We start from the raw sequence: 22,455 nt of genomic DNA, 5'->3' as shown, positions 1-22,455 counted from the left end.
GAAACTCATAATGGAATATTTTTAGGAGAGTAGTCTGCTGTCTGTTCTCCAATGTGTGCAGCAGATGAAGACATGGCCTTGTTTGTGTGCACTGGCCCCTAGCACAGTAAATCAGCACAGGGCACATATGGTGAGGGGGCCACCACACACACGCGTACACACACACACACACGAAGACACATGCATAGACATAACACAAATGCTTGTTCACATAGACCCAACACTCTCCAGACAATAACAGGGTAACATTGCCAGCTCTATGATGAGTCACCATTTGATCTGTGCATTCTTGCCCTTGTAAGTGAAATTTCCCTATGGCTATGGTTTAGACAGTGACTAAATAATGTCCATTGCTGTAGAGTAGGCCTTCAGTAGGTACTCACTGTGGCATAGAATACAGGTTAAACTTGCAACAAAATTTCAACTATCAGGTGTAACTTCTACAGCAGAGAGGTAGGTAGTGTAAGCTCATATCTGCCATGAGATAGACATTTGTTTAGGTGCCTGTGTGCATGCACATAGGCACCATCGCTTACACACTAATGTGTGTTTGTGCTGTTTTGAGCAGATGGCCCAGACGGAATGGGTGGGATTGGGTTAGAGTGGGTGGGATGAAAAATTGGTGGGGTGTTTAGACACTGACTTTGACAAAGAGTCTTCCCACGTCTTGAGCTGGCTTCTATGACATATTGATAAACTCTTATGAGTTGGATGCCAAAAGCTTTTTTTAAAAAAAAAAAACAAAAGGCGAGTAAAACTCTGTTGCAAATACAGTAGTTAGTGAGTAAGCAGGGGCAAGGCTAGAATTGTTACCAAAAATAGCCCAGCAGTTAACCTCTACATCACTGAAATGAGTGCATGAACTATTAGCGTTTTGCTAATTTGTTGCATTTTTTGTTTTTGAGCATTAAAAGCAGTTGTGGATGGAAGAAAAAAAATGAATAATGTAAGAATGAAAAATCTAACTGAGTGATATAACCTTTGGAATGAGAAATGCAGTTTTAATTGCCAGGAGCAGCGGAGGTACTGACGTAGTTATTGGTCAGAGGTTTAGAGGTACAGATGCACTGGTCTCCACAAAGTCATTTCTATATAGAACTGCAAGAAAACAATCTAAACTGATTTTGTTTGATATATGAATTGATTTGTATTTCTATATTGCAAGAAAATTTGTTTAATCAGTGTTGTTTCTTTGTGACTCAAAGTGTGACTCACATTTATGTGTAGATGTAGATGCAAGATCACTAAATTCAGTGGATGGAAGTGATGCTAGTGGGATGATGGAGACTAACGAGAAGACTAGATGGGCTGTGGGGATGTGATTGGCCGGGAGCCCCTACACCATGGCTTAGTCATTTGAGAAGGTTATGGTATGTCAGGACATAGGCCTCCGCTGCTGGTCTGCACCGTCACAGCTCGTATTTCCTCTGTCCTCCTCTACTCCTGTTGCTGTAGCAGCCATGTGAAGTGGTTATGTCCTGGCTGCTGGGAAGAAAACACAAGGGCTAGGCTGCCTCTATTACACTTTGTTAGATCTTAGATTGAGCTTCTATTAAGTGAAGACCTTGTTTTGAAAATCAAACTCAAAAGGACTGAGAACAGTCTTTGTTGATTCTTCGGGCATTACAACTGTCTGTACATCCATCATTGCAGTTTCGTAGCACATATAGCCACACAGTATAAACTTTGTTTTAGAGCAGAATAAGAAAAAGTGACTGGGTACATTCATGACAACTATTTGCTATAATTGCATGTGATTTGCTCATCCTGGTTGTTTAATCTGCTTAGTTTATGTGACGAGTCACAACCTTTAGGTTTTAGGTGGCGGTTTTAGGTGATTTCCATGTCATATGTGGTCGGGGAATCTGTAGAATGTAGCTCAGTTAGATTTGGAACTGCACGTCTACATTTAGCTCCTCAAAATGACAAAATAAATATCAGACAGATGACTTTTCATTCCAAGATGCAGTCTTTCCTTTAGACTTGGTGCCAGTCTGTAAGACAGTTTATGAAGTGAAATGGCTCCACTGAAAGCTCGACTCACATGTGTTTAATTCAGTCTGATCAGATTGGTCTGCACATAGCAGCGCTTGACAGGCATTTGGAAAAGGAAGAATTGAGAGAGTCAGCCATACTGGCTACAACTTAACAAAACTTCCCTTAAAAATTATTTGTACTGTCAACGATCTGTCATGCAGTTTTGATTCGGTACGTTTGCATGCTAGGAGTCTGTACAGCCTTGTAGAGAGCCAAATAAAAGCGTATGCCACCATTTGACAGGAAGCAGTGAGCCTATGGTGGCCAACACTGAGGTAGAGATCAGTGTGTTGCATAGAGTGTCTGACTCTTGACCCATGAGACAGCACAAACTTGCAGCTGCCTACAGCACATGAGTCAGTTCACTGACTCAGGCCTAACATACACAGCCATACGCATACAGACACACACACATTTATGGACACAGTGGGAGTGAGCATGCATACATAGACTCCGACAGTTTAATTTATGATTGTTTATACTGCTGTGCTAAAAAAAACCCAATGGCACTTTCTAACTGCTTCCAGACAAAACACCTGGGTGACACACATACTGTATAGCTTGTACTGCCCCACAGTAGGCCTCTTCGATCATAAATAAGTAATTGTGTAAACCATCAAGAAGTGACAATGGCTTATACTACAGTTCAAGTACCATGTCAAGTTATATATGTACTGGAGTAGTTCAGTGCAGATATCAGGTTAGCAAGCCGAGTAAAGAAACACATATCAAACTGTGGTTGTTGTGGAAATTGCTTTTCATAACATTTGAAGTTATTATACACATAATGGTTATAACAGTGACAGAGATATAAAGATAGTGATGATAGAAAAGACAGAGTAAAAGATATTGGTTCGTGTCTTGATGGGATATATTTAGCTCGTATTTCGTTTGGATGGTTTATTTTTCAGTACGTCAACAGTAAATTACACTTTGGTCCAGATTACTGCCTGTTTTGGGCATTTGGGTACATTGCAACACATTCATAAATCATTAGTTTTAAAGGATTGTGGAGATTTAGAAAAATTATAATCAACAGCAATAAATGCAGCAACATATGGAAAAGGTCACGATGCTTATGGTTGATGCCAGTGTTTACAATTTGTCTTGGGTATAAACTGAACTAATCCTCTCAGAGGGAGAGACCAGTTTCTCTGTGGAGATGGCCACTGAGTGTTTTATTTTTGAGTGCAGCTGTTCAAATATGATTGTGGCTTGTGCAGATAAAAAAAAGGGGGTGGAGGGAGGGAAAACAAACAATGCCAGCCCCTGTGTTGCACTACATGTACAATATACACTTGTACAGTATGCACACAGGCTCCCAAACGCACACACACACACACACACACACACACACACACACACACACACACACACACACACACACACACACACACACACACACACACAGAGTAATTTACTCATCCTACCACCCTTTCACTGCCCCACACAGAAGACTTACGGAGAAAATGATTCACCCTTAAAGTCTCAACGCGACCTATTACAAGTGTTATGTTTAAGAACAGTATTAATGCATGCGGGCATTCCAGTGATTCACTGTCTGGTGGGGCTAAGTGCACTGTATGTGATACCCCCTTTTTACACCTATTATTCTGTCTCAGACCATGAAAGGGGAATGCCACCTTTTCAGTTTTTGAATGTTTTCAGACAGCCTTAAGACAGGTTGTTATCACAGAGTTGTACGAGAGGTTGCTTTGCTTGACCTGACTATGCTATGGAAAATGTGAAGGTGTGAGCACCCAAGCTGATTTTCTGAGGGAAATTCTTACTGTTAAGGCTGTTAAAATGATCTTTCCTCGTCACTGATAAGAGACGGTGCTCTCTCAGTCTTAAGCTTCAGGACAGTTTGTTCAAATTTACATGCACCAATTACCACAACCACAAGCCTTCCACTGTATGCTTCAAATCAGTCTTTGAGCACATCTTTTCCACAACACTGTATGTTTCATAACAAAGCTCTAATATGATCTTCCCCTTTCTATAGGTGTGTGTGATTTCATTCCTGTTGTATTCTCCCATTAGGACCTCCTCACTGCCTCCCCTTGATTGGCCACTGCCAAGCCAGTTTGGCCAGTATGAGCTGAAGATAGAGGTGCAACCCAAAGCCCACCACCGAGCGCACTATGAGACGGAGGGCAGCCGAGGAGCGGTCAAAGCAGCATCTGGTGGCCACCCACTTGTCAAGGTAAAATATTTTATTTCTCCGCATGTTTGGCGCACTTACTGCTGCTCAGTCAGCCGTAAGCAGTGTCATAAACTTCCACCATTTTGTAGTTAAAACCTGAAACTATAAAGACCATTATCCAAATACTAACAAGCTTAGTTGTGAAAAACCCCCGTGCCTAAAAATGACCAAAATCCTTTTTGCAGAACAGAAACTTTTTTTTTTGTTCCATTAAACAAAATACAAACACTGATCTGTCTACCATACTGAGGATTAAATTTTCCCCTGAGGTCAGGACTGATTTATTGTCTGTTAACATGATGCTGGCCATGCATTAGTTAAGTTAACCACGCTGCCAAGAAGTCAGCTCTTGTAGCCTTCAGTAATGAAGTCAAACATGAAAGGAAGACAAATAAACTGAACTGAGCTTATTTGCTGAATTTAGTAATGGCTTCCGGAGATACAGACTGTTTTCCAGCTTGCAGAGATGGCATTTCCTGCTAAAAATACAGATGGCAATATTAAAATGATAAAATGAATCCATTATTGGACTATAAATAAGTAACTGTTCATCCTCTGAGCTCAAACATCAGCTGGTTGTTGTGAATGAGCACCACATTTAGGGTTTCATTTTACAGATTTGCATGTGTGATTGTCACATGGATCCTCTCCCACAGCAAGACTGTCAGTCAGCCTTTTGAGACAGGAAGACAAGCAGGCAGGCAGGCAGGCACGCAGGCAGGCAGGCAGGCAGGCAGGCAGGCAGGCAGGCAGGCAGGCAGGCAGGCAAGTAGGCAAGTAGGCAGGCAGGCAGGCAGGCAGGCAGGCAGGCAGGCAGGCAGGCAGGCAGGCAGGCAGGCAGGCAGGCAGGCAGGCAGGCAGGCAAGAGAGCTGTCACTGTAGCCCAATCAGCTGGTCTGCCATTTGATAGCACCTGCAAGAGACTAGGTGAGCCTACACAGAGATATGGCTGCATTTCTCTTGGAGAGTTGGAAGAGAGAGAGAGAGAGAGAGAGAGAGAGAGAGAGAGAGAGAGAGAGCGCACAGCAGAGGAAGATTTCAGTTTCATTAATATTTCAAGAACACAGTGACGAGCTTCCTTTGTGTTTCTGATTAAGATATGGCCTCTTGGCTTGTTGTGGAACCCAACAATGGCTGAGTTGAGACTGCCAGTTCGGTCAGCTGTCCAGTCAGCCCAATAGGATTGCCACGTACGCTCCACTATCCTCTGTATATCTTTCATGTTTGCGTCTACTCTACTATCAGTGCAGTCATGCCTACATTACCTTGTCTTTGTCAGATTTTGGATTGTAGAACTGAATAAGCGTCTTTTCGAAAACCTGAAATGTTGCCTTCTTCTTGCTGCCAATGTTTAGTTTTTTTGTTTAGATAAAGTATATTTTTTGTCCCCAGTGCACTATTGTGACACCCAGCGTGAAAAATCTGTAAAAATAGAAGTTATTGAAAATGTTATTAATATAAAGTAATCCTTTAGCAATCTATTTTATGTGCTATACATTCTATCTATGGTGAGACATGTAAAGGTGCACTGGAAACACAGCCCAATGTGTGTGTAACTGTTATTAGTCTTGTTATTTTTGGGAGTGGGCAATATGTGTTGTCATTGCTTGGGACTACAGATGCAAAGTAGGTTAGTCCTTAGGCCAAGTCACTGTTCATTATACACAACATACAGAGCATATAACAATGAAAAGAAATACAACAATCGAATAGCTGTGGACACAAACTTCCTGAAACAACAAGGAAACCCAAATTACTGCCATTTGTTGCTTTAGAAACAGCCCATGTCCTCATACATTCAGCCATGTAAGCTCCCTCCAGGCCAATCATTAACCATTTCAACCTCAGTTAGACCAAGATTCTATCCTGCCATATGTGACGATGCATAATTTAGCTGTCAAATGTTTTCAACCAAGCGGTTTGCCACGCTTGCCCTCATTCCTCATCCCCAGAGGGAATTGTTTGATTATAGCAGTTTCCTTGCAGAAGCTAGTTAGTAGAGTTTATATTTGAGGTCTGACAAGACAATTTAGAAATTGACTCAAAAGCAGCTGGAATCTGGTCTCCACTGACTACATGCTCAGCCCTGACAGACAGTGCAGCCAGTTTTACTGTAGCATGAAGGCTATATTTTTATTAAGTAATTTGTTTTATGTTATTATGATTGTTAGTTTTTGTTGGCCTGACTGACCAAGATTAGAATCTAAAGTAACTCTATAATAGCAACTCAGATAAAGGAGGCAAAAACAGACAAAAAGCCACAAGAGCAGTTAGGTTTACTCCCACTCAGACTTTTTTTTTAGATGAGCAACATTTGCAAATCACTTTGTTCTGTTCTTGATATATTGCCCCAGAATAAATCCCCTTTAACATGACTGTGGCTGGTTGCACAGACCTGCATAGATAGATAGTGACAAAAAGTGAAAGAAGTCAGTGTGTCTTCTGTCAACATTCAGCATTCTGAAAATGAAAATCAGAAGTATTTCTGCTGGAACACACTTTCATGATCACAATGACAAACAGAAATGTGTTGTCACGGTCAGGGAGCACACACAGCGAGAGAAGCACACAGGCAACATTTGCTTGTCATGAGCGGTGGTTTGCAGAGCCCTGTGCACAGAGAGAAAATGTGTGGGTGAATGAGCTTTGTGAGGGAGGGAGGGAGGGAGGGAGGGAGGGAGGGGTGAGTGTATGGGTGTGTAGTTCAGGATAAGAGTATGTGTGATGTTAAACGAAAGAAATCTTTACATCATTCTGCCATTAGCTATTAAACATACCGCTACACCTAATCCAGAATTTAGCGCAAATTTCCTGTGTGTTGAACTCACAGTAACTCACGTAACTTCTGCAGAAAAGTGTACGCTCCACAATAATTACAGGATACTCGCACAACTCTTTTTTTTAGCGTAGACACTTAAAACACCGACAATCAACGTAGAATTAACAGCTGGCTTGTGCTGTGTGAGTGTAGATCGTATCAGCGCTTGTCCAGCAGGTAGAGTCAGTCTCTGTTTACTAAACATCCACTCCTCTATTGTTCGTCCTCGTAGCCTTTTTTTGATGCACTGTGCAAAAAAAGGACCACATTGAAAGGTCGTTTCTTCACCCTGTGATGCCATTATTGTTTTTGCAGAAACACATTTACTTTGAGGTTATTGGAAGGACACGCGGTGCTGGATATACTGTATGTGAGACCTGTGATAAGATGAGCACTGAAAAAGCCATATACAACAATAGGAAGAACAAGATATATTATTGGAGGGAAACTCAAAGTCATGCAGCCACTGTTTTGACTGTGTTAATAAGCTTGCACATATCATGTTTCCCAGGTGCACTGTAGGTGTGACCCAAGCTATTCCCTGAGGGCAGAATGGCACCAGTGCCAGGATGTGTGATTGCAGCTTCTCTGCCATAGAATTTGAATACATAGACTGGACATGTTTGACTCTGTGTTGGATGCTGCCAATATTAACCATTTTACCGACAACATTAAGAATGAGCTTTTCTTTGTAATGATGCCAAATATTAGTATTAGTAGAGATCTAGAAAATAGACTTGTTATGATTACTAAAGTGCCATTTGTCTGACTGACTTCATGGCCACTGTAATGAGCACTCTTTCTTCTGCGCCGTTCTCGACGCCACATTGAAGGCATGCTTTTCTTCCCAAGCTTTAATATTTTTGCTCTGTAACACAATGATGCTCCAGCAGCTGTCCCCTCTACAGCTTGTACATCTACATCGTCTGTGGCCCTGCGGGATGTCTCATTCTCCTCGGGTCTTGACTCTGGTTGCGTGATGTCACCAGATGACGGCATAGCTGCCATCTGGACATGGTGATGACTTCCTTTTGTGGCCACGCTTTTGCCCAGATCAATGCGCCACTGAGCTGCTGTGTCAACAGAAAAACAAGAGAATGTCTGAGGAGGGAGCTGTGGGGCTGGTGTAGTTTACATGTGTTAAAGATCTAAAATGTTTGTGTTGCACCGTTAGTGTGTATGAGGAAGAACAGTTATTATGGTATCTTCTTGTTGGTTTGCTAATCCGAAATTCTTTCGGCCTTGTGTTTTTCATCAGGACCATGACTGTTGTTTGTCTCTGGACACATTTGATTTCTTCATTGCCTGTTTGAAGTCTGCAAACAGATTTCAGATTTCCTGGCTTAGACATTTCTGTGTTTTTGGACAGCACAGTGACGCAGCAGAGAATGCCATTCTACACTTGCCTTGTATACATAGTTCAATAAAGCACACTTGTATTGAACCTGGAGTCATAAAATACATAGTTAAAAAATGATAAAATCTTCAATTTTGTACAAAGTTGTGACTTCCTCAAGAAGTAGAAAGTGGAGCGCAAGCTGGTAAGAGGTTCCAGCTTCCAGGACCAGGGCTAAATAGCTACTGCTCAGAGGTGGAAAAGTTCAGAAACTAAAGATCTAATCCAGTGTGTGCATTTTTACATTTCACAGGTGGTAAGGAAGCTTATCCATGTGGCTTGAGGGCAGTTCTGTGGCGTGTAACCAGGTTTCCCCCTGTGCTAAATGTCCTCTCTGAAAGTGCTTGGTTGCTGCAATGCTCCATTCTTTTTCAACAGTTTACTTAGTTTTGGAAAGTTCACTTCATGGACTGCTGCAGCTGCTTGTGGTTTTGGGTCCATCCGTCTGGCTTCTGCCTACAGGGATGTTCCTAGTCTTGAAGACTCAAAGAGGTCACATTTGATGGATTTAGATAGTTCTCAGTCAGGTAACCCTTTGAGAGGTGTGTCTACTTTGAAGCTCAAACCACTCTCTTTTAGCAGGTTGACTTCAAGTCACAGTAACACGATCTGTACCCGACTACGCTCTGGCAAACTCTTGCAGACAAGCCAGGGCTTTGTTTACAAATGGAGGGATGTCTCCATCCTGCCATTTAGGCATCAGAGCTTGGTGCTCTTGCGTTCTGTCAGTTATTATTGACTTCTATTGCTCATCACTTGGAGGTGGAAGTCCCAACAGGTGTCTCACTGATCAGACAGCAAACTATAAGGCTTCTCTGTATGGGTTTTTGTGTTGGCACTCAGTTTGTAGCCAAGGTCTGAAATCTCATTTCTGTAGAAAAATTAAAGATCTAAATTATTAGTATCAAAACAAAACAGGATTTACACTTACACCCATTAGAAACACAACAGTGCATACAATTGTGCAATTACTTGTGCCTTTGACAGGACTGTGGATTAGTACACATAGTACTGATAAAGAACTTTGTAAAATTGGCCTTTTCTGTGTGAAAGAAATATTCAGATTCTTATAGTTTTGGGCATCTCCTAGGCTTTAAATTACTCATACCTCTCATCGAGTGGCTCTCATCCAGATTCCTCAGAGAGTCTGTCGAATTTAATGGCTCAGTTGAAGAACAGTTTTTAGGTCAGTAATTTCTAAGCTGCGGTTTTGGGCACCAAAACCACAGCTACAGGATGTAGGAGCTGTTAAGAGGTGCAGAGGCAAATGAAGCACTAAGGAGATCCTATTGTGCAGCTCAAGTCAGAATTATTTACACTATGTGCTGTTGTATGTTTGTGTGTACTCTGCCACTTGTGTCAGTGTCTGACTTCACAAGAAACAGTTTCATAAATAGTGTGTGGTGCATGATATTGAGCAGTCAACATGTAACACAGTAACATGTGCTCTAGCAACACAAATGCATCTCACTCACTCAAGGAAGAAAACATGAGACTGCAGAGCATTGGGAGTTTGGCACCAACTCGGTCTACTAATAGTAACAAGAAGGAATTAAGGGTGCTGATCAGCTGTTGATCAGCGATCTAAAAACAGATGGGTATCATAAAGCCTTGGCTGGCCATGGCCATAGCGGTCAGCTTTTCTGTCTGTAGGTATAGTAGCCAGACAAACAAAGACCACAAAGCGTGAGAGTGTTTCTATTGAATTGTTTTGCCAGACATGATTCATAGCACGGGCCTCTGTGAGGAATGCTGTGTATTCTGATGCAAAGACGCGTACAACACTGCAGTATTACTCATTTTTTGTGTAATACTGCAGTGTTGTGCATTTCTTCTACTGTGCAATAGTACAAACACTGCATTTATTATCTGTGTCTCACTCATGTGCAATTCAATATGGCAATAGTATATCCCATGACAACAGTATTCTTATACTCCTGTATATGATGTACATACATATAGTTGATTTTTAGTTTTTATTCTCATTTTTTGTCTTTTTGATCTTTTATCTTATCTTAACTTGTCTTATCTTATCTTAATGATATTGTTGCTAGCCACAGTGTAACTTTGTTGAGGGCTTTCTATCAATGATTTTTGTCCATTTATCCGAGCAATTACCTCTTTTTCTCATGAACAGCACAACAAAACAGGAAGTCTATAAAAGAAATCCTCCCCCTTGTAACCTCATGGTTTCCAGAGAAATATTAAAGTTTTCTGATGGTTGAAAGAAATGAATTACAATTACTTAAGAATACATTTGAAGAATGAGCTATGTTCCACTATATGTAGCACAAGCATGTTTATGCACTGTTTATACAATATACATTATATAGACTTGAAAACATTCATTGTCATATTGATGCACATGTGCAAATGTTGAGAACATTTTTGAGGTCATTTAAAAAATGTGAAAACATCTGTCTGATGGTTCTCAATATGTTGTAACATTGTTGCCCAGCTGACCTCTTTAAAATAATCGTACTATTGCACGATGGTCTCATCTGTGCCTGGCTGACTGGCTGTATTAGCCATTCCTCTGGGGCTAGCTGCAGACCATAATCAGTACACCTGTTGCTAGGAGACATATAATTCCAAAGCCTCTTTGGCTGGCTGAGGTATCCTTGTGCGTATTTAACCAGCTTAATTGAGTGCTGCTGCACCCACACAAATATAAGGAGCCCCTCTGGTATTACCTGCTGCTACACATAGAGGCAGGCAGGCAGACAAAACAGAAAAGGGCTGTCAGATACAGTGAAGAAACTGTCACAGTACACAGCACACAACCAAATGAGTACACACAAACACTGTGCAGGACTGTGCTTTATTAGAGGTCTGAAAAACAGACAACAGACAGTTGGAAAAAATATCATGTCCATCTTTAAACTTGTTGCAACAGTTAATAAATCTAAATGAAGGCACGGTGTCTGGTAACGAGGATTTGAAAGGGGATATGACAGAAGCTGTCCAAGACAGCCTTAAATTTCCACTGGCTTGGATGCAATGAATGATTTTCATCCCAATGCTTGAATTCATGGCTGTGACCCCATTGCCATCTGTCTCTCTGTCTCTGTCATTCACTCTCACATTTTCTGTGTCCTTAACCCTTTCTCCTACTCTGTCCACCTGCCTCTACCTGTCTTATCCTTCTTCTTACTTGCTCTGTTGCTTTGCGCCACAGTGAGGCTTTTGCCTCACAGGTCTCTCTCTCGCTCGCTCTGCTGACTCCCTCAATAGACTGACGGTCATAATGGGGAGACACACAGACAACAATGCAGAGCCATGCAGTTTGCACTGTGTGAACTGGCTGGAGCTGGTGTTGCTTTGCCCCAGGGCTGTATTTGATGTAAACATGTTGGAAGCTTGGCTCTCATTTGTTGTAATCAGGCTTAGCACACAGCGAGAAAACAGTTACCGAAAGGGGCAGAGAGACAGAGACAGAGAGATGAGAGAGGGAGAGCGAGGGAGGATAGAATGGGGAATAAGAGGAATTGGGCTTGGACAAGTCTAGCAAGGCCATATACAGCCCTCATGCAGTATACAGTAAACGCTCCTGTGTGTGTGTGTCTGTGTGTGTGTGCACGCACGCGCATGCGTGCGCATGTATTGACCTTGTTTAAACAAACAGTCAACCGGCCCCCTGGCTCTCTTTGCCCTCCCTAGTGTGCTGGGCAAACAGCAAGCCTGTGTGAGCTGCGCTGTGTGTGAGTGTGTGTGTGTGTGTGTGTGTGTGTGTGTGTGTGTGTGTGTGTGTGTGTGTGTGTGTGTGTGTGTGAGTGTCTGTGAGAGAGTGTGTGTGTGTGTGTGTGTGTGTGCGTGTGTGTGTGTGTGTGTGTGTGTGTGTGTGTGTGTGTGTGTGTGTGTGTGTGTGTATGTGTGTCCATAGATCCCAGGTCGTGGTGCCACAGTGTCACAGTAGTGAAACTACTGCCAGATAAAATAGGCTCACTCGTGACCTTGACCAACGCTGCTCCGGCTTTTACATCTGTTGCACACCCATGCTAGCCAGACTGTCACACACACACACACACACACACACACACACACACATACATACATACATACATACATACATACATACATACATACATACATGCATACATGCATACATACATACACTCTCTTACACACACACCACAAACCTTTCCAAGGGCTACAGTTGACACCAAAGTTAGTGTGCTTAAATCCACACATTCTAATACACAGACCCTCTCTGACACAAGCTCCAGGACTGTAGTTTACACCAATGAGAGTGTATGTAGCCGCATGCTCATACATACACACACACACACACACACACACTCTCTGCATACACGCAGGGAGTCTTACCATGGCAACAGTGGAGCAACACAGGGAAACAACTTGGCAGAGTCAGGCGCTCGCTGTGAGAAAGTGTCGAGTTACGGCAGAGGGCTGCAGCTGAGGTAGGTGAGAGGCAAGGACAGGGACGGAGAGGAGAGAGCGACATAGGCAACAGAAGAGGCAAGAGATGAAAGAAAGGAGGGAAGTCAGGACAGGAGAGGGTGGGAGAAGTGACGAGGAAAGATGAAGAAAAGAGGAAAAATAAAAAAGAGTGTCGATAAAATGAGAAAAAGTCATAAAGGCAGAAAATGAATGAATGCTTGCAGGTAGTGGTTGATGAGAGAGGCAGTGTTATGGTGCAGGGAGCAGGTGACGTTCTCCCTCTTTGCTTTGCCCGTTTGAATATTACATGATCACAACTCTTATAGCCCAGATCAGCTCTCAGTATTGCTGTCATTTTTATATTTTAAACAAAAGTTGAAACGCTTTGGTGTGTGTCCGCCCGGGTGACTGTTTATGTGTGCATGCTGTGATGGGAGATGTTTTTCCCCTCAGCTTGCGAGCCTTATTACTGGATCAGTGGAACAGATGAAGGCCAAAAATAAGTGGGGACTTTATTTAGTGAGAGCTGAGTATGTAACCGTATCCAGCGGTTTTATTTTAGGGGAGAGAGTTCATCCTAAACTCGATCCACAGTAAGAAGCAGCAGCTGTAAGTTAGTTAAGAGCTTCAACGAGCGCAAGCCCAGGGACATGTGACTGGTTTTAATGTCAGTGTGGTTTAATATAAGAACTGATCTCTACCAGGCCTCAGTTACTTGCTGACTGACCAGTTGGGCTCAGTCAGTCTGGACAAGGAGAAAGGCGAGGAGTTAAAAGTGCAGAGGCCACCCTCCTGTGGTATTTCACACTCAAGCATAGATTTAGGGGGTGGCGGAGGGATGACTCAGGAATGTGAAGGTGTGTGTCATGTGCATTTGACTGTGGAGAAGCCTCCTCCGCCTGGTATTATCCATGTGTGCTTGTTTACAAGTTGCACTGTTTGCAGGTGGCGCTTTACCCATTTTCTAAGCTGAAGGTGTGAATGGGCCCCTGACGTGTGCTTGGACTGCTATGCAAGGAGCTCATGGTGTCATTGTACTCAGCCTTTGATGCACAGTTTTAACGCTGTCTTAGAAAAAGTCAACCACACTTTATTGTAAAATTTGGGATCAATGAAAATCATTTAATATTGTCCTACAGTATTGGAAAAACTAGTACTAAGGACTTCCTACGTGCTCTGAAATGTTTCTTTTCCTGCTTCTATCCCTTATGTACCAGTACCATCAACTGAGCCCTAAAGTAAATGTTATTCTTGTACAATTATTGTTGACAGTATCAGTTTTGTTGCTTTTTATGGCTTACGCTTGGAAAGTCGCTGCATGCTTTATTTCCAGATATCTGAACGAATCAAACTGAACTGAATTGAGGAAACACCAAACAGAAAATAATTGTGTTTTTCGTAGCAGTTACGAGCGTGGCAGAGGGACTGAATTAGCCCGGCTGTGTGGTATGTTTCTGTTTGGCCGGGAGTGTTGATTCACTGGGTCTGCTGAAGTGAGCCCTTTCTTTCTAGACCCTCTAATCAGGTTTTCCTGGTTGATTATTTGATTTGGAAAGAACTCCTGGCCTGCTAAGTGTATGTTTGTCAACACTCTGGCTCCACACCAAATCCCTTGTGTGCAGAGGCGGAGAAATAGAGAAAATACAAGAGGACACAGAGAGGGGCAGAGATGAAGAGGGTAAATGGAAGGAAAGAAAAAAAAGAAGGGCTTTTTTGTTTCATGCTGACAGTTTGTCATGTTGGGTTGAACTGACTTTCAGGCGCTCAAACAGAAAACTTTCTGTTGTTTTTTTTTACATCCATCTATCCTCTCTCACACATACATTCCTCCAGACACTGTTAACTCATTTTATGCTGTCTGGAACACACATGGTGTCACGAATAAACACGTCCTGATTTATGGACACACGCACACACACGTGCGAGTCCTGTCTGTCTACACTCACTTCCACAGTGTGCAGACATGATCATAAAACAAGCAACACAAGCCACAAGACAGTTGATTCCTGTGACTCTGTGTTTCTTTGAATCCAGAATGATGGTGTCATTTACAGCCATGGATCCATTCAGAGTGGGGTGTATAATTACCTGTTAGCTTGTTACTAGCAGGATTTATACTTTGATGTGGCTCTTAAGATCTAATGTGGTTTTCAAAGATGAACCCATTACTGGTTATTATGGGGGCCTCGTGCTGGTCCTCTGTTCAACTTCCTTCCGAACATATTTCTTGTGCCACATTCATTGGGTTGATTCCAGTTTGACATGGGTGATGGTGAGAAAGCAGAGTGAGCTGCTTGAGGAGGAAGCTGTCTTCTCTGGCCACCATCCCTATGATTAGTTCCACTTAGATTTTACTCTGTCACCTGCACAAGGGTTAAAACTGGTGACTGTTTTTTCACAAGACAAAGATATTCAGTTTATTGTCATAGAGGAGTAAAGAACGAGAAAATATTCACATTTAAGAAGTTGGAATCAGAGAGTTTCGACTTTTTTTCATTCTAAATGAATTAAGTGTCAAAATAGTTGCTGATAAATGTCATCTCCACAGCTCTGTCCACACCCTCAGCCCTACTTGAACCAACTGCAAGCTCAAGCTTATTCACAAAGCACAGAGACAATAACACACACATTTAGTCATTCAAGACTTGCCTTCATCACTGAACTTGGAGGATGTGGTGAGGAGTATCAACATACCTTGGGGCGGGGAGTTTTTGCTTCCAAACAAAGCTTGGGGCTTGGAAAATTGAAGTTAAAAGCCTAGAAAACCTTCAACAGCTGACAGAGTGATCGCTGATTTATTCGTAAACCTTTCCCTAACTGTGGAGTTGTACGTGATTATACTGTCTCTGCCACTTACTTATGCAAATTCCATAATGCTTCCCTACAGATTTTTAGTTAAGCAGAAGATAGAGCAGTCAACATATTTCAATCCTGAACATCAAATCTAACCCTGTCGTGTGTTCATTTTTTCCCCTTTGCCTCTTTGTAAAAGGGCCTTTTCAAATTTCTCCACTGAAATGCCAGCCAACACTTCTTATCTGAGCTAAATGAACATCAAGTGTTACAATGACCCGTCTGAGCCAGGCAGCTGTGTGGCTTCTCCCTCAGCTCACTCTGAAGCTATATTAGCACCTCGCAGCCTCGACTTGTGGAGAGCCTTTGGCCTCTCCACTCTAATCAACATGAGACACTGGGAGAGCTGCAGTGGAAGTGAAAGAGAAGTGTTCAGTATAAGATTAACAAGGCAATGCTTCTTGGTAATGGATGCATATTATTATTCCACTGTTTACAAAAGTTATACACATTCAAAGAGTTATGTCACAATTGTGCATCTCTTAGCTATATTAGTGTTACGTACTTACACAAAGTCCAATTTTGCTTACTTGCTAGAAATAGATTTTTCCATGTATTATTTCCCTTGGCCCTCTCTTGGGAACCTTATGGGTCTTTATGGAGCTCAGTAGCACAACCCTACAAGGTTTTTATTCACCTAAGAACAGTGAAGTATTATTAAGATTTAAGCTCCACTGCCCTGCCTGCCTGGGATCTTCCTCTGGAGGCTCGTCCTCTCACATAACCTGTTGTAAACACAGTATATTTCAGCGTTTTTTCACAGCTTAGTTCAATATAGCTGCCCCCATACCTTGACTTCTTCCACCACAGGGGACCATGTTTGAAGTAGCAAGTGGGGGAAAAGAGAGGGAGATGCAAAAATGAGCGCAGGCTGCCAGTAAATCCAATAACAGCTGTTTTTTGGAAACCCATTCCACCACTGAATCCAGTACACCTTTTACCAGGGCTGGAAATAAGTTGTGTTTGATAATCCTGCTTTGGACCAGTATTTTTTAACAACTGGCTGCCGCAAAAGTCAGCGCTTTGAAACCCACCACGCATTTTTTTGCTGGTGCTTTCTCACTGTTTCTCTCAGGTGCATACTGTGTGTTTCCAGGGCCTCATTGTGACCTTTGTATTTAAGCTGGTTTTGGAACAGCACATGACAAATCCCAAGCTACACCCACTTTGTCTCCTTCCACCCACCACACTTTTGCACCAAACATTGACACAGTGGTGTGTGACGCAAACCTGTAAGGCAGGAAAGGGTCAGGAGCCAGCTGTGATGGGGTTGAGGCTTGGCAGTTCCTGGGGTGAAACAGCAATGAATGGCCTTGTTCTTTTCTGTTACTCTCAATGGGCTGCCCTCCATCTGAGCTGGAGGTGTGGGCTACGAGGGCAGTGCGGTGGGAGTGTGTATGTGCGGGGGGTGGGGGTTCCATCGTGCCATCACACAGTCTGCCAAGTACAACATTACAACAGTAGTGGGATTGTGGCCTGTGTGTTTGTTCTGTCCCTCTGAGGAGGAAAGGTCCTGCTCTCCTTTCCATCTTCCCCTTGTCTCTGCCCGGCACGCAACACTTTTCCTTCATCCAAAATCCCACCTGCCTGAGTGGAAACTGGGGTGCCAGCACTCAGGGACTAATGGAGAGGGCAGCTGCTACTCCAGGTGCCCGATGCCAAGCAGGTTGGCACATATGAACCACTGGAGTTGAAAAAGCTGTTGACATTTTTACTGGCATTTTTTTTCCTTTTAGCCACAGTGTAACCATTAAAAGGCTTTTTATATACACAAGACCTCACAGAAGATCGTGTGAATGATGCTTTTGTATAATTGTATGTTAGATGTAATATTTATTGCAGGAGATAAGCTGAGTAAATCTTCCACAGATTCATTGCATTCATCTTAGTTTTTCATTTTGCTGGTTATGCATTATTGCTGGTGTTTTACTTAGTACCACGTTTAATTGGTCTTGGAACAACAGACCAGACAAGGGCTCAAGATTCTGCTAAGGTTTTTTGAGGTAACAGTGTCCTGCACAGATTCCTGGGAAAGTGCAGGCATGCAAAGGGAAAAAATTATAAGACTATTAGGTAAAAACATCAGTGTCAAACTGGTTGAAGGCCAAAACGCCAGATGAGTCTCCAGTGGCCCTGCCAGAAATATCGCAACACCCTCGTCCTGACATTTAGATTCCCTCCAAAAAAGGTGGCCTTCTGAAGGCCGTGGAAATGAAGAGAGTATTCCTTTGTTCACACCTCTCATGTGGACCTCGAGAACTCACATCTGGTTTTATTCTGTTTTTCTGTCTCTGTCTCTGTCTCTGTCGTGTCTCAGCTCATTGGCTACAGCGAGAAGCCTGTCAACCTGCAGATGTTCATTGGAACAGCAGACGACCGTTACTTGAGGCCGCACGCCTTCTACCAGGTGCACCGGATCACCGGGAAAACCGTAGCCACAGCCAGCCAAGAAATTATACTCTCCAGCACCAAAGTTCTCGAAATTCCTCTCCTGCCTGAAAACAATATGTCAGCCAGGTAGGTGTCAGGAGCACTGCAGGGTTACATTACCACCATGAAGGAAGCCCTGTCCAGTGAAAGAATAACCACATTTATGATCATACTGGGTTGTAACATCTTCCAAAGGGGATTTAATGGATTTTCTTAATGTAAACCAACAGGAGAGTTCGCAGAGAAGGAAAATTTGAGGGTTTCTGAGGGAGCGGAGAAACAAACTTTATTTGAATATTTATGATTCTGCATCACCTGAGTGATTCTGTTTATATAAGGTCTGGTTTCATTTATGTTGGAATTCATAGGAAGGGATTTGGTTGGGATTTTCCCATTTACAGCTGTAATAAATCATATTCACAGGCATTTTTATTTTGTGATTCAACACTTAATTTGCCTCTCATTGCCAATCCCTTGCTGGGCTTGTGGTTAGTTTTATCACTCCCAGGCCTTCACTACTTAAATATGTCTTAGATGATTGCCATCACGGTTGTGCCATATTGGGCCAACTATTTTCCCTCTACCTTGCAGTATCGACTGTGCTGGCATCCTCAAGCTGCGGAACTCAGACATTGAGCTGCGGAAGGGAGAGACGGATATCGGAAGAAAGAACACACGGGTCCGTGTGGTGTTCCGAGTGCACATCCCTCAACCCAACGGGAAGGTGCTGTCGCTGCAGGCTGCCTCTATTCCTGTGGAGTGCTGTGAGTGTCAGCTTCCCAGCCTCCAATCTCACACACCCAAACGCTTTCAGTGAGAAGCCACGTATGGGAAAAATGGACGCACACACAAATTAGCGAGCTTCTAGTCTGGTGATTTAGGATATTGATTTAATCTAATGTGTGCTCTCATTGAAAAGGAATTTTAGAGAGGAACATCTGATGAATGTTAAAAATGTAAATGAGCTTTGTGGTCATCTTTTAGCCCATATTTTTTGACAATAGTGAGTTAAGCTGCATGATTAGATGTTACTGTCAGCAAATGATCATCCTCTTTACTCCTCAACCCCTGCTGCGTCTCCCTCAGCCCAGCGTTCAGCTCAGGAGCTGCCCCAGGTAGAGAAATCCAGCCTGACCAGCTGCCTGGTCAGCGGGGGAGAAGAGATGGTCATCACTGGCTCCAACTTCTTTCCAGAGTCCAAGGTCATCTTCCTGGAGAAAGGCCCCGGTAAGTGTTATGTCCGCACAGCATCTTTGCCTTGAAACACCACTGCAGAAACAGCTTGTGCCAATTATGTGTGTAAAATATCGAGTGTCACGGTTGTCTGGCAGATTGTTTCAGAAAGGCCACCATGAGTAAGACATTCAGTGTGTCATTTATGTGGTCTGTTAGACATTGTATTCTTCAGTGTCAAAAAAACAAGCTTTGAGTTGTTGTGAATTTGGATTTATACACATATACGAGAAACTAGAGCTTGGAAATGTTGCAGAACAGTCTAAAGATTTTGTAGGAGTCATGGCTGATACATGTCACTGTCTATCATTACGGAAACAAAAGGCTGCGTTCCCTGAAACATATTAATAGTGAGTTTACTGCGTCCTTTTGGATTTTAATGCAGGACATGATTGGAAATTGAATATACTGAATGCTTTATACAGATAAGTGGCAGGTTGGATCTAAATACTGGTTTTACAGTAAACGTTACTCTTAAATTTGGACTGATCTTCTCAAACATCACACAGTGTTTAATCTGTCATATGTCTGTGTGTATCAATTTCCAGATCACATGATCTCAGCCTACAAGTCCTCCTTTCCCACAGGGTGTTTTGTCAAATGCAGAACAGATTTATGTCTGCTTGTAATGTTATCTGTCAAGTAAGCATGAGATAGTAAACTCAGATCAAAAGGCAACACACTGCATATCCTGATAGTTACAATTTACACTGGAATGTTTTCAGAGCATTTTCATTGCAATATTAACATACTCTCTGGTAGCAAACACTACAGTCAGCATTTTGATTAGATTACCTTTTAGATCAGAATCAAGTCACTGCAGTGTATTACACAAAGCTGAATAATGAAATACACAAATCAGATACTTGCCATTATGTTGTATCATGAATATTTGCCTTTTTTGTCTCACACTTACTAGCAAATGTGAACCGCTAAATGAAAATGACCAGTGGAAGGGGGCGTGTGGGCTGCATCTGCAGTCATCACAGTTAGCGGTGTATCCAGTTTGGGAAGCTAATGCAGGATCACTGTTGCAGCAGTCTGGACTCCTATTGGTTGCTTGTACCACATGTGTAGCGAGGGTGGGAGCTTGGCAGTCAGGATGAAAGTAGAACGATTCTCTGTTTCCTAAACTAGTATTTGTGACTTTAAAAGTTGCTTATATCCATTTAACAAATACCTAGGCTAAAGAGATGACTTAGTTAAACTCCCTGCGCTATTCATCGCGTTCTTTTTAAGTCACCGGTCTTTCTCTGTCTTATCTTTTTCTCTTTTGTACACCACTCTGTAATCAAAACACATGTAATAGCTGTTCCCTTGGATGGAAATTTTAATGGATAACATTCGTTGAGCCAGTCTCTGCCTGCCTGAGGAACCTCTGTGATGTAGAGCAACAGAATCAAGTTCACACATGGCAGAACGTTGAGTGGTGTTCGTTTGTGAGTAGGAGCTTTTCCCTGAGATCCTCGAGGAAAAAAAACAGCCCTGAGGAATGTCTTTAGCTCTTTGAGGTGTACCAGGTGAAGCATGGCAGAGCAAAGCAGCATAGTTGAAACAGCTCACTGATGGTCAAGTCTTTATAGCACAGCAGCAAGTGGAAAGCTTAGAGAGGTGCATTTTGGGTAGGGAGGAAAACTGGGGCTCCATGGTGCATGAAGGCATCAGGGTGTGGAAGGAGACAGAAAGAATATGAAAGGGGCGGGGAAGATGATGTTGATTAGGTTTGTGTAAATGATCCTCCTCATCATGACTAATCCACCTGCTTTAGTGCAGAAAGGCACTGATTGGAGTAAAGCAATGGAAGAAAAGAAAGAATCAGAGGCAGTGACAGATGTTTTTCCACCATCCCTCATAACTGAAAGACAGGGACTGGCCTATTGTTGCTACGACACAGAGATTATGGGATGGTAAAATAAATGATGAAATCCTATTATTTGTTCATGTGAGATCTGTTTTTATTTTAAAGCAGATGAATGTCACAAAGTGCCACAAAATAGTTTAGGTTTGTTGTATCTAAATGCGCATAGCTTTGGAGTGATTCCTGCGTTTACATGGTGGTTAATACGATGAAAGCCTACACAATGACAGGCTTTTCCATTAAGAAAATTTCTAAATTCAGTTTTTTCTCTGTTTTTACCAGTGGTCTGTACATCTTCTAGGAAAGAGAGGAACAATAAAATATACGTGTTAGCTAACAAATTAAATTTTAAGTTATTCAGGGATCAGAAGGGAAAGACAGATATATAGACCTCATCAAATGTTAGAGTTAGAAATAAGTCCATAATTGGTATGAGTATTTCAACTTTACAAGGATGAATGTTTACGTAAAGGAGTGGACTTTAAAGGCTGTAACGCTGGCTGCCTTGAATAGCGACTAACACTCTGTAGTCACTGTGCTGTTTCTGTTGCAAAAGCCAAACAACTGTGGGCTTTTGCAAAGATGTTACAACATAAACAGCAATCACCTTCTTTATTTTTGCTCCTCTTTTCCCCCCTCTGACTGGGGTGGGCAGGCTGTCTGGGTGATCCGCGCCATTGTCTCAGCGTGGTATGAGGTTCCTGTTGGTGCTTGTTGTCTGACAGAGCATGTGGGGCCCTTGCTCCTGCCTGTTGAATGTCAACAAGCTGCGCTGCAATAATGCACTGCTGTCGGCTGCAAAGACATTCAAGGTCATTTGCTCATTGGAAAAAAAAAACCCTCCCTGTCATCTACAAGTTAAGCAATAGAGAGAATCCCTTTATTGTTATGGTTGGCTAATGTGCTAGTGGATTACTACAACCAAGGCTAATCCTCGGGTGAGATCAGAACAGGTAAATCACCTACTTAAAGCTGTTGTGGATTTTGGGAGAAAGCTGAATATCCTAAATGTGACAAGGCTCACAGTTGAGTGCTTACTTTGTTAGAATCTACCCATAAGCTGGTCCCATCTGCAGACATGTTGCAGATGTTTGACAGTGGTATTTAGGGGAATCCTTTGGGTTTTGAGGAAGAGGCCATGCAGGTGCAGAACATGCTTCCACCATGTGAGCAACATGAAATAGATGAGTGCAAAATGAATTTGCCTCTGCTGAGAGACCACA

At 42.6% G+C, this 22,455-nt stretch overlaps 1 protein-coding gene across 1 annotated transcript in view; it reads left to right on the top strand.

The window, feature by feature from the left end:
• Window positions 1-22,455, top strand: part of nfatc3a (nuclear factor of activated T cells 3a) — a 63,507-nt gene that overhangs the window by 22,272 nt on the left and 18,780 nt on the right. Inside the window, exons 3-6 of the mRNA XM_070975161.1 lie at window positions 4,081-4,243; window positions 18,029-18,228; window positions 18,733-18,905; window positions 19,228-19,368. Of these exons, the coding sequence (XP_070831262.1) occupies window positions 4,081-4,243; window positions 18,029-18,228; window positions 18,733-18,905; window positions 19,228-19,368 (677 nt within the window). The remainder of the gene's footprint in view (window positions 1-4,080; window positions 4,244-18,028; window positions 18,229-18,732; window positions 18,906-19,227; window positions 19,369-22,455) is intronic.

This window comes from Chaetodon trifascialis, chromosome 1, assembly GCF_039877785.1.
Source record: "Chaetodon trifascialis isolate fChaTrf1 chromosome 1, fChaTrf1.hap1, whole genome shotgun sequence".
Taxonomy (NCBI): domain Eukaryota; kingdom Metazoa; phylum Chordata; class Actinopteri; order Chaetodontiformes; family Chaetodontidae; genus Chaetodon; species Chaetodon trifascialis.
The sequence above is the reverse complement of the archived record's forward strand: the minus strand, read 5'-3'. Positions and strand labels throughout refer to the sequence as shown.